The following is a 16,673-nucleotide window of genomic DNA, read 5'->3' as shown; positions in this document are numbered from 1 at the left end:
ACTTCAATGATATTCTACACATCTTTTTGTAGTCCTTCATGGCAAGCCATCTTGGGCTTACATTTCAGCAAGATAATGCTCATCCGCACACAGCAAGAGTTTCTAGTGCTTGTCTTTCTGCTTAGCAAACCCTACCTCAGCCAGCAAGGTCATTAGATCTCTCCTCCAATTGAGAATGTTGGAAGCATTTTGGGCAGGGCCCTGATATCAGCTTGGGAGTCTGACAGTCTAACATGCCAACTGGATAGAATTTGGCATTATATCCATCAGGAACAAATTCAACAACTCTATGAATCAATACCAAGCCAAATAACTGCTTGCATAAGAGCCAGAGGTGGACCAAGTGTTACCGATTTTCTCAATTTGTAAAGTTCTCTCTCTTTAATAAATCATCCAATATGTTTGAAATTTTAATTATCTGTTTATTGACATTTACCATTTTCCATACCATCAGAATAGCTCCTTCATGGCACTTCCTTTTTTTCTTTTTTCTTCTAAGAGTATATATAATGGTCAGACAGAGATTGTGAAATCAGATATTGCATTGCAAAGTGTACCCAGGAGCAGATGTAGTGTCCGATCAAAATTTAGTGATGATGTACAGTAAACTAAAGTTAAAGAGAATTGTCCACAAGAAACAATATGAGAAGGAGTGGAATACTGAAGTACTGAGGAACTATTACATGCATTTGAAACTCTCTATTGCTGTAGATGCTACAATAATAAATACACAACTGGCAATTCATTTGAAAAGGAATGGATGTCTCTAAAAAGAGCAATCACAGAAGAAGATGGATGAACAAATACAGGTGCAAGGACGGTTAAGATGAAGAAAACTTGAGTAACAGAAGAAATACTTCAATTCCTTAACAAAAGGAGGAGATATAAAAATGTTTAGGGAAATTCCGAAATAAAATCATATACATCACTTAGGAATGTAGTAAATAGGAAGTTCAGGAAAGTCAAAGGAAATAGCTGCGGGAAAAATGTGATGAAATCAAAACAAAAATGACCATAGGAAAAAAAACACTTGAAATACAGTTCATCAAAATTAAAATGTCATCAAGATGAAGAGTTTATGAGGAATTTCACTATTGAAAGCATGTGAGAGAGCAGATAGATGGAAAGGGTACACTGAGGGACTCTATGAGGGGAAGGATGATGTGGTAAATGAAGAACTGTGAATTTGATATGAAAAACAGAAAAGAAAATCCAGTATTTGAGTACAAGTTTAACAGAACTTTGGAAGACTTGCAATCAAATAAAGCAGAAGGCTTAAACAACATTTCTCCAAAATTTCTAAAACCATTGGGGGGCATGGCAACGACATGATTATCCAAACTGGTTTGTAGAATCTTTGAGTTTGGAGAAAGTGATGCACTAGACTTTCAGAAAAATATCATCCACAGGGTCCTTAGGACAGTATGGGCAGAAAAGTGCGTGAATGACTGCACAGTCAGCTTAACAGCTCAGGTATCCACATTGCCAACAAGAATAACATCCCGAAGAATGGAAAACAATTGAGGACCTGTTCAATGATGATCACTTTGGCTTTAGAAAAGGTAAAGTCACCATACAGGCAGTTCTGAATTAGTACTGGAAACAAAATTCAGTCATTACATTTACTGACCTAAATAAAGCATTCAACAATTTACAGCATTGCAAAAGGTTCAAAATGCTCAGGAAAATAGGTTTAAGCTACAGGGAAAGGTGAGTAATACTACAATATGTACAAGAACCAAAACGTAAAAACGACAGTGGGGGGCAAACAGTGATGCATTCAGATTAAGAAGTGTGTAACACAAAGATGTGTTCTTCTGCCCCTACTGTTCAATCTACACATTGAAAATGCAATGAAGGAAATAAAAGAAATGTTCAGACGTGGGATTAAAATTCAAGGTGAAAGGATAACAACGGCAAGATTTGCTATTGACATTACTGTCCCCAATGAAAATGAGGACAAATTGCAGGACCTGTAGAATGAAATGAACTGCCTAATAAGCACACACTATGCTGAAATGTCTAACTCCATTTTTAAATGTTTCTTTACATCAGAAAACATAAGTGAACTGCCACAATTTAATCCTGATACCACTGAAAAGATGAGTGGAATAAACTGTTAAAATTGAAGACAGCTCCTGGGCTCAATGGAATCTCTTTCTGGTTCTACACTGAACTTGCAGTTGAGAAGGCACCTCTTCTAAATCTAACCTATCATAGCTCCCTCAAACATAAAAGCATGTACAGTAATTCAAAGAAAGCACAGGTCACACACGTTTCCAAGAAGGGCAGTAGAGGCAATCTGCAAAACTTCCATCCAAGATCCTTGAGATCGATTTGTTGTACAGTCTTGGAACATATTCTGAGCTTAAACATAATCAGATACCTCTAACAGAATGACCTGCACCATGTCAATCAGCATGGATTCTGGAAAGATCAATCAAATGAAACCCAACTCTCACTCCTCTCACATGACATACAGGCTTTGGATCAAGGCAGGCAGGTAGATGCAGTATTTCTTGCTTTCTGTCAAAAGTAAAATCATATGGGGTATTAAGCAAAATTTGTGACTGGGTAGAGGATTTTTTCATAGGGGGATGCTGCGTGTTATCTTGGGTGGAGAGTCATCAAAAGATGTAACAGTAACTTTGGGTGTTCCCCAGGGAAGTGTGGTGGAACCCTTGTTGTTCATGTTGTGTATTAATGTCCCTGTGGACAATTGTAATAGCAACCTCAGACATTTTGTAGATTATGCAGTTATCTCAAATGAAGTACTGATTGAAAGAAGCTGCACATAAATATTCAGTCAGATCTTGAAGAGATTTTAAAGTGGTTCAAAGATTGGCAACTTGCTTTAGATGTTTAGAATTGTCCACTTCACCAAAAAAAAAAAAGAAAAAATGGTATACCATGACTATGATATCAGTGAGTCAAAGTTGGAATCAACCAACTGCTACAAATAACTGTGTGCAACACTTTATAGGGATAGGAAATGGAAAGATCGCATAGGCTCATTAGTGGATAAAGCAAGTGGTAAACTTCAGTTTATTGCTGGAATACTGAGATAATGAAATGCAATCAGCCTTCAAAGAAGATTGCTTACAAATCACTCATGTGACCCATTCTGGAATAATGCTCAATACTGTACCAAATACCACTAAAGAATGGTCACAGGTTTGTGCTCATTGAAACTGTACCATTGGAAGAAATACAGACAGTGTCGTCAAAATACTCCTTCAAACCTAATGGAACAGCTGAAGGGAAGACTTCATATGCAGCAGCACCTGCATGTGAATCAACACAAACAGGTCTTTTATACAAAAGCAAGACAGCACCAGCAGTTACAACTCAAGTGGAAAATTTTAGTCCACTACCATCTTGTGAAGCAGCAGCAGCATTTAAGGAGGAAGAACAGTCATCAATAGCAGAAACAGCAACACCAACCCCACAGGATAAAGTGTACAAGCCACAGTGTAGAAACCTCACCAACAGGAGATCCATCCACTATGGCAAAAAGGAGCACAGTAGTGATTGCAGCTGCTCCACATAGGATGTGCCTGAGATCAAGAAAGTCCTCAGCTGCAAATGGGGATTTTTTTATGGTACTGGGGCAGAAGGGGGAAGGTTCCAATCAGAATGTAAGTAATGATGTTAATAACAACAAATGTGGGTGTTACGAGCACAACAGCTGCCCCTTCCCTGAAGAAAACTGTTCCTGTAATACTGGTATGTCAAAAGAAATAAAACTCAGTCCCAACAGTGGCAGCATCACAACCAATCATGTAATTAAAAATAAGCTCAAAATTTTTCACCAAAATATTCAAAGCCTGCTCTGTAAGTTAGACCAATTTATTGTAAATATTGATGAACCAACAGGCACGGATTGTGCTCATATTCTCTGTCTGACAGAGCACCATGTCACTTTTGGCATCGAAATGCTCAATATTCCAAACCATGTTTTAGCTACCTCATTTTGCAGAAAGCATATGTGCAAAGGTGGGGCAGTTATTTATGTGAAAAACAGCCTGTCCTTTAATATAATAGATGTAGAGAAATATTGTGTAGAGAAAGACTTTGAGGCATGTGTCACAGAAATAGTAGAAGCTAACAAGAAACTGGTAATCGTAGCAGTATACAGGGCTCTATCTGGTAATTTTAAAGTATTCATGAAACAATTAGATTCTGTGCCATTGTATCTCACAAGAAAAAATAGGGACATTATAGTGACTGGAGATTTTAATATAGATTTCCTAGAAAGCTCACCTTCTAAGACAGAGTTTGCAAATTTAATGCATACCTACAACCTTGTCTCCACTTTCAGTTTTCCCACAAGAACTACTGCCACTTCCAGCACTCTAATAAACAATATCTTTGTAGATATGAGTAAAACTCATCACATCAAAGTTGAAAAAGTCATAAATTGTCTCTCTGATCATGATGGGCAAATACTCACAATTGACAACTTTAATACAAATCAGAACAAAGCTAGTGCACAGTGGAAAACCATTAAAAACATGAATGAGGAAAATATCCAAAAATTCAAATTATGCATTCGGGAGACTGACTGGAGGTATGATTATCTTGCAAATGATGTTAATACAAAATATAATTTATTTACTGATGAATTATCAGGTATATTTGAAAGTGTCTTTCCAAAAAAAGGTCTGTAGACTACAGAACAGGCAATCAAGCAAAAAACCATGGCTCACCAAGGGCATAAAAATATCATGCCAGAGAAAAAGAGAACTATATATAACATCCAGACAATCCAATAATCCCCTCCAGATGAAATATTATAGGACTTACTGCAAAATCTTAACGAAAGTCATTAAAAAATCTAAAAGTATGTGCATACAATCTGAAATTAATTTTTCAAATAATAAAATCAGAACGATTTGGAATGTAATAAAGAGGGAAACAGGTACTGCACCATCTGACAATGAAAAAACTGCTGTCCTAAAAATTAACGATTTGGAAATAACTGATAGTAAATAGATAGCAGAGACATTTAACAACCACTTTCTAAGTGTCACCTCTCAAACAGGTTGCAGTGGTGACCTAAGGGAAGCTGCAGATATTCTGAAACTTAACCTCCCACAATGTTTTAATGATATAAATGTAACACCCATAACTGTTAATGAAATAAAAAAAAATAATTCACTCATTGAAAAGTAAAGGATCTTCAGGTATAGATAACATCTCTAGTAAACTGTTGAAAGCCTGCAGTAATGATGTAAGTGTAGTACTTGCTCACATTTGCAGCACGTCTCTTTATGAGGGAGTTGTTCCAGAGAGAATAAAATATGCCATTGTGAGACCTCTTTTCAAGTCTGGCGATGCTACAGATGTCAAAAATTATCGTTCTGTCTCTCTCTTAACAACATTTTCAACGGTTCTTGAAAAGGCAGTGTATAACAGGATTGTGGCACATCTTGATAAACTTAATATTATTAACCACAGACAGTTTGGTTTTCAAAACCAGGTTTCCTCAGAGCATGCCATATAGTCACTCACAAATGATGTCTTGGAGTCTATTAATAGTAAGAAGTCACCAGTTGATGTCTTCTGTGATATTTCCAAGGCCTTTGATTGTGTAAACCACAAGATACTCTTGGAGAAGGCCTATCATTACGGAATCAAAGGGCCTATAGGTAACTGGCTAAAATCATATCTTGAAGACAGGAAACAAAAGGTAGTTCTAAATGGCTGCAACAAAGGATCTTCCAATCTAGTGGATTCTGAATGGGGCAAAATTCAGCATGGAGTTCCCCAGGGATCTGTCCTTGGACCCTTGCTGTTTTTAATATATGTTAATGATCTACCCCTGTCCATAATTAAAAATTGTGAATTCACAATGTTTGCTGATGATACAAGCATTGTCATAGATGGTAAGTCTACTGCTGATCTGGAGACTGATGCTAATGATATACTCAGAGAAGTTACAGCTTGGTTTTCAATTAATTCTCTTTCAGTTAATATTAAAAAAAAAAAACTAATTTTATACAGTTCCACACAAAAATAAAACTCTAGAAAATATAGTAATTGCTCATGACAACCAGGAACTTGAACAGGTGCAATCCACTAAATTCCTGGGGGTTCACATTGACAGTAGGCTCAACTGGGAACAGCATGTGTCCCTTACTCTAAAAAGGCTTTCATCAGCAACTTTTGCTCTAAGAATCATTACTCATTTTGGGGACATCAACATTTTAAAATCATCTTACTTTGGGTACTTTCACTCATTAATGAGTTACGGAATAATATTCTGGGGTAATTCACCAGTCTCAAAAAAAATCTTAACTGCTCAGAAGAGAGCAGGCAGAATCATGTGTGGGGTTCCTCCACGAACCTCATGTAGAAAACTTTTCACACAGTTAGATATTCTGACTACAACATGTCAGTACATATACTCTCTGATGAATGTAGTTAATAAAGACTATGCTTAGTATGAAACAAATTGTTCATGCCATAACTAGAATACTAGAGGTAAAGATGATCTACATGTTGAACTAAAAAGTTTATCACTCGTACAGAAGGGAGTAAGGTATGCTGCTATAAAGACTTTTAATGCATTGCCTAATTATATTAAATGTACAAGAGAAAATGAAACGCTGTTCAAAGGTACGTTAAAAAAATACCTGCTTGACCATCCACTGTACTCCTTAGATGAATTCTTTTCCAGAAGTAATACCCTCCCTTAATAATAGATGTATTTAGTCTCTTAGTTATTAGATGGATGATACAATATTATGTTAATGTTATAGCATTAATGTTATAGTTATAATGTTGTGGATTGCTATACTAGTTAAATGACAGCTTGTAAATGAGAAACAGTGATACATATTAATATCTATATAATTGTATTATATCACTATTCTGTAGCATTAACTGTATTTGTACAATTGTACTGACACGTTCCACATCCAGGTAAATCACTCGTATGTACAGATCCATGGAATATGCATACCAAATAAAAAAATAAAAATAAAAGTATGACTCATGGAAGAGTGTCACAGAGACACTGAAGAAATTGAACTGGCAGACTCCAGAAAATAGATGTAAACTATCCCACTTACACAGTTCCAAGAACCAGATTTCAATGATGATTTTAGAAATATAATACAACTCCAACAATCCCTCACATAGGGATTTTCAGGACAAGATTAGACTGGTTGCAGCACATGCAGACGTCTTTAAACAATCACTATGAATGGAATGGGAATAAATCCTGATAACTGATGCAATGGGATCTATCCTCTGAAAGCACTTCTTAATGGTTTGTAGAGTATGGATGCAGAGGTAGAGGTAAATGTAGGGAATGAGAGCAAACCTAAGAAAGGCAAAAGTAACTGAGAGTAGTAGAAATGAGAATAGCAGTAAACATAACATTAAAATTGGTGACCATGAAGTTGACAAAGTTACGGAATTCTGCTACCTTGGAAGCTAAATAACACATCATGGAGGGCAACAGGCACAGCAATGTTCTCTTTTGTAGTATCTTGTGGTGCTAACAACATAAAAAGCAGAGTAGCTAAGAAAAAGAGGGCATTCCTGGCCAAAAAAAGTCTACTAGTAGCAAACAATTCAAGGTTCAGAAGTAACAAGCAGGAGTCCTTAAACTATACAGCCACGAACGGCAACACTATGTTTATATTACTAGTTATCTAAAACAAATTGTGGTATATCAAAGAACATTGTACTGTAGGGGCCAACTAAATACGTCAATGCGGTTGTTAAGACATTAACCGCATTTTTGGGAGAATGGAGTGTGCTCTTATCTACCATCTCAATTTAGGTTTACTGTGCTTTTTCTAAATCATTTCATGCAAATACTGTGATTGTTCCTTCATCAAGGTCATAAATGTGGACCAAGATACTAGATGAATACTGTACAGCAGTCTAAGGATTGAAGACCACAACAAAAACATATGTAATGTTTCATTCTGTATTGACTTGTCATATATCTGCACAAGATGTACATGGCAGAAATAAAATAGAAGGATAAAATAAAAATACAGTTAAAAAATGGTAAGTAATCAAAGCACTTGTAAAGCTATATCATGATCGATATCTACAAAAGTTTTTTATTTTGTAGCAATCAGTAAATTGAAGTGTGTGCTTGTGAACTGATATTGAAAAATAGTTCACTTTTAATTATAACTGTACATAGATCCCCATTGGGAAATTTTGAAATGCTTATGAGAAATCTGGGGTCCTTAGTATGCTGTCGGAAAACAGCAAGCAGTTAACAGTCTGTGGTGATTTCAAAGTCTATTTTCTAAAGGATTCTGACAGGAAAAATGAGCTGGAAACCATATTTATATCCTACAATTTGATCCTAATTATTAACTTTTCAACACGGGTGGATAAAGACAGTAGGGCAATAACGGATAATGTTTTGTCTGCTGCAGCTCAAAGCAAGAACATACCGTAACTGTATATCCAGTAAGAAATGCTCTCTCTGGTCATGAAGCACACTTAGTGAGGATACGTAAGGTAACAGCTAATGGTATTGATACTCCTCACAGGAAATCAGTTTGAATAATTGTAACTCCAGAACATACATTTTCAACAATAGTTAACATGAGATAACCCAGGATGAAATTTACAATGAACCAAATTGCATCACAAATTTTACTCTACTCCATGATAAATTCATATCATGTTTTGAAAACAGCATTCCACATAACTAATCAGAAAGGATATTAAACAGTCATTAAAAAAATTTGAATGACTAGAGAGGTTAAAGTACTTTGCAATGGAGTGAAATGAGAGACAGGACAACCTGCCACTAAACAAGATAACATCACTATTGAATGCAATGGAAGAACTATAAATGATGAGTCATAGGTGGAAAGTATATTTCTTTATCATTTTTAAATGTAGTAGAAAGTATAAGAACAACCAGTTCAAGAGAAAACTCACAGCAGTATGTTGAAAAAGTCACTCTCATAAAATTCAACCGTATGAATGTATCATAGACTTCTTCTGAAATTAACAAAATAATATATCCTCTGAAAAATATAAGCTGATGTATATTTGGTGTTTCCAATAGATTACTACAGATTTGTTCCCACATACTAAGCCCCATAGGGAAATACGGAAGTGTCCGATCCCGCCCGTCTGCTTTGACCTATGACGTCACAAATATGGCGGAAACAAAAACAAACACCCACACTTTCCACAAGAAGCCTAATGACACTAACGGGACAAGTGCGGAAAATGGGGTGTTTTGGGTGGGGGGCAAACTAAATATAAACAAATTTAGACGCCTTGTGTAGCTACAACGTGTAAGTGAAGACAGCCATGCATGGGGTCGTAACCCCTGCAACCCATAGAAGATAAAGACGCTTCAGTAGCTGATTAGTGTTTTTTGTCTTTAAAAAAAAAAAAAAATCTCACGGGATAGAACGAACAGATCAGAAAGATAAATATAATAAACTAAAACAGAAATTGGAGGAAACAGATAATTAAAATAAGTAATAAGTGTTTTTAAATTTTAAAAAAAATCTCACAAGATAGAACGAACAGATCAGAAAAGTAAATAAAATAAGATAAAACAGAACTGGAGACAGCCACACTCAAACCAAACTCCGCGCCATCGTGACGTCACACACGACAACACCCTTACGTCACGGGTCAAAGCCGACGCGTGGGATCGGACGCTTCTGTCGACCCCCCCATAGTATCTAACATATATAATGCACAACTAACTTAAGGCATTTTTCCAGAGAGACTGAAATAGAGAGTAATGTCAATATATAACTACCGACCTGTTTCACTACTGACATCATTTTCCCAAATTTTTGAGAAGGCGATGTATTCTAGAGAAGCATCTCAACTCAGCAACAATAATATTCTCAGTAAATCACAGTTGAAATTTCAGAAGAGTTGCCCTACTGAGACCACCATTAACATGTTCACTCATTAAATTTTATAAGCATTAAATAATAAAATAGAGCCAGCTGATGTTTTCTATGTCCTACCTAGGCCATTCATTGTATGAATCACATTACTAGGTTTTATGGGATTGATGTTACAGCCAACCAATGGATGCTATTATAGCTATCCAAAAGAGTGCAGAAAGTTGTACTCAAGACTTCAATAAATGTAGTCCATGCATATTTTCTGATTGGGGAGAAACCACATATGGGGCTCCCCATGCCTCAGTCTAATGTCTGCTATTGTTCCTTACATATGTAATGATCTTTCATCTAATACACAACAAGCAGACTTAGTTGTTCTTGCAGATGGCACTAGTATTGTAATCAGCCCAAACATGCACAAAGCAGTGAAGAAATGCTAAAAAACGAACTTAAAAGTATAATTGGCTGGTTTTCAACGAATGGTCCCACCCTCCATTTTTAACAGATGTACTAAGCCAATTATATGTGTAACACTTGAGGAGGAAATGACAAACAGGGCGAAAACTTCAAAATGCTTACGAGTCCATGCTGATGTGAATTTAAAATTGAAAACAAACATATTTTGTAACTCCTAAAACAACTTATTTCACCCACATTTTCACTTAGAATAAATACAAATCTTGGGGAGGGGCAAGTCAATAAGTTGACTTCTTTGTGAATTTTCATCCAATAGTGTCATATGGAAGAATGTTCTGGAGTACCTCATCTGTCAGAAAGAAGGTTTTCATTGCTCAAAAACGTGCTGTAAGAATAATAGGCCTATGTGGTGCCCACACATGATCATGTTGTGCACATCTATTTAAGGAGTTGACCTTTCTGACCACTGCATCACTTACATTCATTACCACATGAAATTTGTTGTAAATAATTCACTGCAGTTCAAAAGAAACAATGATGCACATAGTTACAATACCATACCAGAAGAAAAAAATAGCATTCATTACACCACATTAAAGTTGTTTTAGCACCAAAGGAGTGCATAAGGCTGCAACAAAAATATTTAATCACTTACTCAGTGATTTAAAATGTCCGACAGACAGCAATGTAAAATATGAAAATGAACTGAAAAAATTTCTTCTTGACAGCTCCACCTACTCCATGGAAAAACTTCTGTTACTGTAATTTGTAAAAGGTGGCGTATTTACAAAATAATCTGAGACTTGTCCCACATGATTATGATTCGTTGTGCAAATGATCCATGGAACATTAAACTAACAAACTAACTCACGTAATAGCGCGTATTTTTAAGAGGATACAAATTTTAGGTACATGGCATCATTTCTTCTCAAGAATCACGAAGTTCGAAGAGCATCCAAGTAAATCACAATCCGAACACACAGCCTGAACACACAGCCTGCAGACGACAACTACCGTAATTACCTTCCATTTCCATCATAAGTTCCATTTCATCGGCATAAGCCATATTATATTCTTCGTCTTCATCATAGGGATACTCCATTTTTGCGGGTGGCGGGCAACAGGCACAGCAATGTTCTCTTTTGTAGTGTCTTGTGGTACTAACAAACGTCGGACTTTAAATGACACCTAAACAGCTGACACTACCACCATAAGTAAAAACGCGATTCCGGGATATTTCAGTAACACAAGAATTAAACACACGTCAGAAGGACTTTGCTTCAGATAAAACACTTTTGTTCTTCACTACTATCAGCTGTTTTTCTCTTCAAGCAGAAATGTAAACATATTTCTTTCTTTTCCGGTCATCAAATCATAACACAGTATACACACACTATATTTTCGCGCCAAAAGACTGCTTGCAATATTAGCTTTGGCCCGGCTGATCTTCATTTGTTCATTCTCATAACTAATGTCTCTGTGTCAGGAACTAGGGACCACAACTTTGAATTTTAAGGTATTGAGCTCTATTTACATTTAAAAGAACATCAAAATATTGTGCAGTTAATTTCAAGTGACTGAATTTACAAAGCTCGTCAAAGGAAAGGGAGGTCAACTTTAAGGTCTCGCGGAAACAAAGTTTTGACGTTGTTGTTGGAGCAGGGACGACTGCATCGTCTGCTAACATCGGTAGTTAAATTGTTCTAGACGCGCTACTCGCGTAAAGTGCTGAATTTCGTCCTTATGTTTCTCTTTACCCTTAATTTTAGGATCTGCATGTTTTTCCTACTAGTGGCTGTCCACAAAAGAGCCCATGTGTGAGAAAGCGAAAAATGATTTTTGGTTCTGCATCATCTGGACAAATAAAAAGCCTACAGTGTGCATAAATAACAACATAAATATATCAAATAGTTTTTATTAAATAATCCTTATTAACAATGAAAAAGTCAGCCGTATTGTGGCGAACAGTACAGTCGTCTTTGACATTATTTGGTACTAATGCATAGCGTACTGTTTACTAAATATTGTTTGATGTGTTTATGCTATGAATATATTTTCTGAAGGAAATAAATGGCGATGTTTTAACGACTTTTTTTCTTTTGTTCCACTTCTCAGCTTCTTGCCGAGTACATCCGTTACTTGGCTATTAATAAACTTTATCACTGCTATTCCTTAATTCGGATTCTACGTTCCGATTTTTTGTATCACAGATTGAGTCTAATAATCTCAGTTCCGGCGATAGGTACAAGAATAAATAAAGTGACGTAGTGTTGACACTCGTCTAGTGTGAATATACCAACATTTGACAGTGATGTCATCTTTCGTTCTCATCAATTCTGTAGATGTCCATTGTGAATCAGACTTAGTCGGTATGGTAATCCATACATATCATAAAAATGAATGTGTGTATAGTGTATGTTCCATATCTCCTCCTAAACCACTGGACCGATCTCAATCAAACTTGGTATACCTACCCATTATTGCCTGGCAATAGTTTCTGTGGGGGAAAGAATAGTTTATCTATCATTGTTCGGACGTCATAAAAAGGAGATGGGTGAAAAATTACATCATCATGCATGACTTTTTAATTTATTACTTCTTTGCTAACTTTATTCACAGCAACTCCCGGACATGAAACAACAAATGCTGTTCATAATCAAGTTCTAAGTTAAATAAATGTTACAGAGAGTTTGTGTTTTGCTTACTATATTTCTTAAATTGGATACGCTACTAAAACATTTGTACATTATGCATATTTCTTTGTATAAATGTCTCATAATTTCAAAAATGTTGTCACGAACACATGGAAATGAAATTTTCTCGATATAACACTACAGACACATTTCATTTCTTGTTTTCATTTCTAATAGAAAATTGGCAAAATGAATAACTAGGCAACGTTAGGTTTGTCATGTAGTATTGAATAAACCAGTAAATTCTACCGAGAATAAATTCGAAAATGTGTGCACAGTAGAAACAATCGATGTTAAGATGTGACATGCCCTTGAAATTGTCTTGAAGTAGAGTTAGCATTTTTGGTGCGATCACCTGAACACCGCCGGCCGGAGTGGCCGTGCGGTTCTAGGCCCTACATTCTGGAACCGCGAGACCGCTATGGTCGCAGGTTCGAATCCTGCCTCGGGCATGGATGTGTGTGATGTCCTTAGGTTAGTTAGGTTTAAGTAGTTTAAGTCTAGAGGACTGATGACCTCAAATGTTAAGTCCCATAGTGCTTAGAGCCATTTGAACCATTTTGAACCTGAACGCCTATAAGTGGAGTCTTCCACATCAACCCAAGGGCAGTGAGCCAAAACACTTATGTTTTCCTATCAGACAGAAGCAGTACTCGACAGGAAAAGATATGCTAAAAGTTGTCAGGACGAAACAATGCCACTGCCGAAAATGAAATCTTTTACATTTCACATGTATGTTATGTAACTGGGAATATGTGTGCATATTTATACATCTGTTACAAATGGTACCGTGATTCCGCTCCTTTCAAAGATATACTTTGACTAAAGAACTTCGGAAATTCCTATTGTATTACATCGATTTCGGTTGGTATTTTTTGATATTGTATCTTTTGTCCTATGAATACATACTGTTTAAAAACACTAGCACATCGGAGATCTCTCAAAAAGGCGTCTGTATTAGGACAATTTATTCTCAGGTAATGTGTCAGTGTTTAAAGCTTACAGGTCATCTATGATACAGGATAGAGTCACAATTTGTGCATAATCACTGCTGTGTAGTGGTTACAGACGTAGAATTATGAAATTGAAAGTTCTGGTTTGTATCCTGCCATCTGCAAAAGCAATTTTATTCACCTTCGCCTTTCTAAAAGATTCTAGCACCTCTCTTACTAATTCAATGGAAGTATGTTACGTAGCATTGGATATTATATCATATAACAAGCAGTCTTTCAAATTTTGTTGTTACTGGCAATAGTTTACAAGTTATGCATGAAATGTGGATATGAGAGTAAATATTCAATACATGTTAATTATATTGTTAGACAAACAACCACTTCAAATAAAAAAAAATGTAGACGAGACTGACACATGTGAAAAAGAATTACTAGGTGTTGTAGTGTCAGCTAACTGTGAAGTATATAAGAAAATTTTCAAGCTAATTTTATAGAAGACATATTTTCCAGACAAGGATGTCTTCAACTAAAGTACACATGGAGGTGTAATAAGTTTTGGAACTGGTGGTGTTTTACCTCGTTGTTTCTATTATTTTCAAGTGCAAAGAAATCAGTTTAATTGTAATTTTTCGTGCAAAGTAGAAGACTTTCCACACAACCAGGACATTTCTTTAATATTGGAGAGGCTCCTTGCCAAGAAATTTTCGTAATACATTAGAAAATAAGAGGTATGAAGTTGACAGGTTTGTACACTTCATGCACAGTATCAGTCAATTAACTTTGCAATTTGATCTCTTGTTGAGCTAGAAATCCCAAAGTGCTAGGTTTCAAAAAGTCATGTACTTAATAGCATAGAATTCGAATTACATTCTTCTGATTAGCAATGTTTGTTTACCATCCAAAATCACAACCTTAGTTAACATAGCACAATAAAACAATATTAACAAATGGAGAAGCAGTTTAAAACACAGTGATTCTCAGTCTAGTCTGTTACTGAAACAAAATTCTTAAATACTCTTCAAAAATATCACGTAATGGAAACAACACTGAAATTCATGAAGTAAATAATTTACTAAATTTTTTATCATAAAAAAGTGCCTTTTCAAGAATATACGTCTCACTAAAAGCTGGGGTGATGGAGAATTCAGAAAAAAATTCCACATTTTGTCTATCTAGCTGGATTAAAGGTTTATTAAAATAGATAAGATTTAAACTGCATCTTAATTTACAGCTTTAAAACACAACTGATCTGTATCAATGTTAACACTAAAATATTATTTATATTTTTACATTGAAAATGTTACATCGCTAAGAAAAGCAAATTTAAAATACACTTTTGTTGAGAAAGTATCTAGTTCTCTCACTAGCTTAATTACCCATACTATTAATGACTGAAACTGTAAAGACATATCTCCACAATCAATCTTTCATACAACTATATATAGGTCATTCAAAAGAATAGTTAACATCGGTTCTAATTCCAACAATGGTTTTTTTTCTGATAAAGACTAGTGTAAGAAAGTCATGTTCTGGTAGTTATATTGTTACTGGGAGTTTGTAAAAGGCCTTGGACACTTTGAGGTGAAAGTCACCTGTAATAATGATTTCTCATTGAAAGAACATGTTTGTAAATTGCTGTTTATCAGCAGTTATTGTACAGCACTGATGAAGGTTGTGCAGTGTATTACACTGGGTAGATATTAGTTTACCAATAAATAAATAGAGATAGACAACAAATTTTATTATCTGTGTTTGTATTTGAGAGACAACAGAAGATATTAAATAGATACTTCACAAAGCCTCACAGGATTTGAGGAAAACTACAACCCATTAACAAATTGAAGGAGATCAATGCAAAGAAAACAAGAACAAAAATTTCAGCTTGAGCCATTTAGCCAACCTTGCACCAATGGAGTTCACAGTGCAAATCTGATGACATGTGAGTACACTTACAAATTTCAAACACGAAACTGAAAAGTGGTTACAGTTGGTGGCATGTCACAGGATTTTAGCGAGGAGACTGTAATAGAATCTGTTGTTCTGTTGCAGGATTGTTTTGTTTGAAACTTCTTGTTGTCAACAGGGACAATAATGGTTGTACACATAACTAATGTAGGCATCAAACTCAAATGGACTCTTTTAAAAGTTTGTTGGTGAGAAACAAAATCCTGAACTCTGAACATCTGTTTCGAGTAACACAAGCTAGTATAGCTGTAACCATATTTTATATTTCAGTGCTCTGCTGTGTGAATATACAGAACACTGTTCAAGACAGGAAACATTTACGTTGGAAATTTTGGAAGCGGTGTCAGTAAAATACTTCAATATGATTCCAGTATGAGATATTCACTCTGCAGCGGAGTGTGCGCTCATATGAAACTTCCTGGCAGATCAAAACTGTGTGCCAGAGTTCGAGTCTCGGTCCAGCACACAGTTTTGATCTGCCAGGAAGTTTCGTTTTATTTCAATATGGTTTACTGATCAGTGGCATTAGCATGCATTAAACAGGAAACAGGAGAAGGATGATGCAGAATCGGAGTGAGTAGCTACAGAAACAGTAATACTCGATCAACCAAATTTACAGCAAGCAGGTCTAAGTCAGGTTGATTCAGCATGAAGGGAACAACTCAAGAAAAGTGAAAGCAATGTCCCAGAAGGATTTAAAAGTATACTGGAACAAATTTTCGGAGATATAGTTGAAAAAATTTCCGAAGGAGATACGAATTTTTTTAAAAGAACTTAGC

At 35.8% G+C, this 16,673-nt stretch overlaps 1 protein-coding gene across 2 annotated transcripts in view; it reads right to left on the bottom strand.

Annotated features, from left to right (window-relative positions):
- Positions 1-11,713, bottom strand: part of LOC126145121 (chromosome transmission fidelity protein 18 homolog) — a 464,617-nt gene extending 452,904 nt beyond the window's left edge. Inside the window, exon 1 of one of the 2 annotated variants that reach the window (XM_049915535.1) lies at positions 11,307-11,713. In XM_049915535.1, coding sequence (XP_049771492.1) covers positions 11,307-11,385 — 79 coding nt within the window. In that variant the 5' untranslated portion in view covers positions 11,386-11,713. The remainder of the gene's footprint in view (positions 1-11,306) is intronic. The other variant, XM_049915534.1, reaches the window with a different exon arrangement.
- Positions 11,714-16,673: the final 4,960 nt, after the last annotated feature.

This window comes from Schistocerca cancellata, chromosome 2 (genome assembly GCF_023864275.1).
Source record: "Schistocerca cancellata isolate TAMUIC-IGC-003103 chromosome 2, iqSchCanc2.1, whole genome shotgun sequence".
In the NCBI taxonomy this organism is placed as follows: domain Eukaryota; kingdom Metazoa; phylum Arthropoda; class Insecta; order Orthoptera; family Acrididae; genus Schistocerca; species Schistocerca cancellata.
Note: the sequence above shows the minus strand (reverse complement) of the source record. Positions and strands in the feature narration are given on the sequence as shown.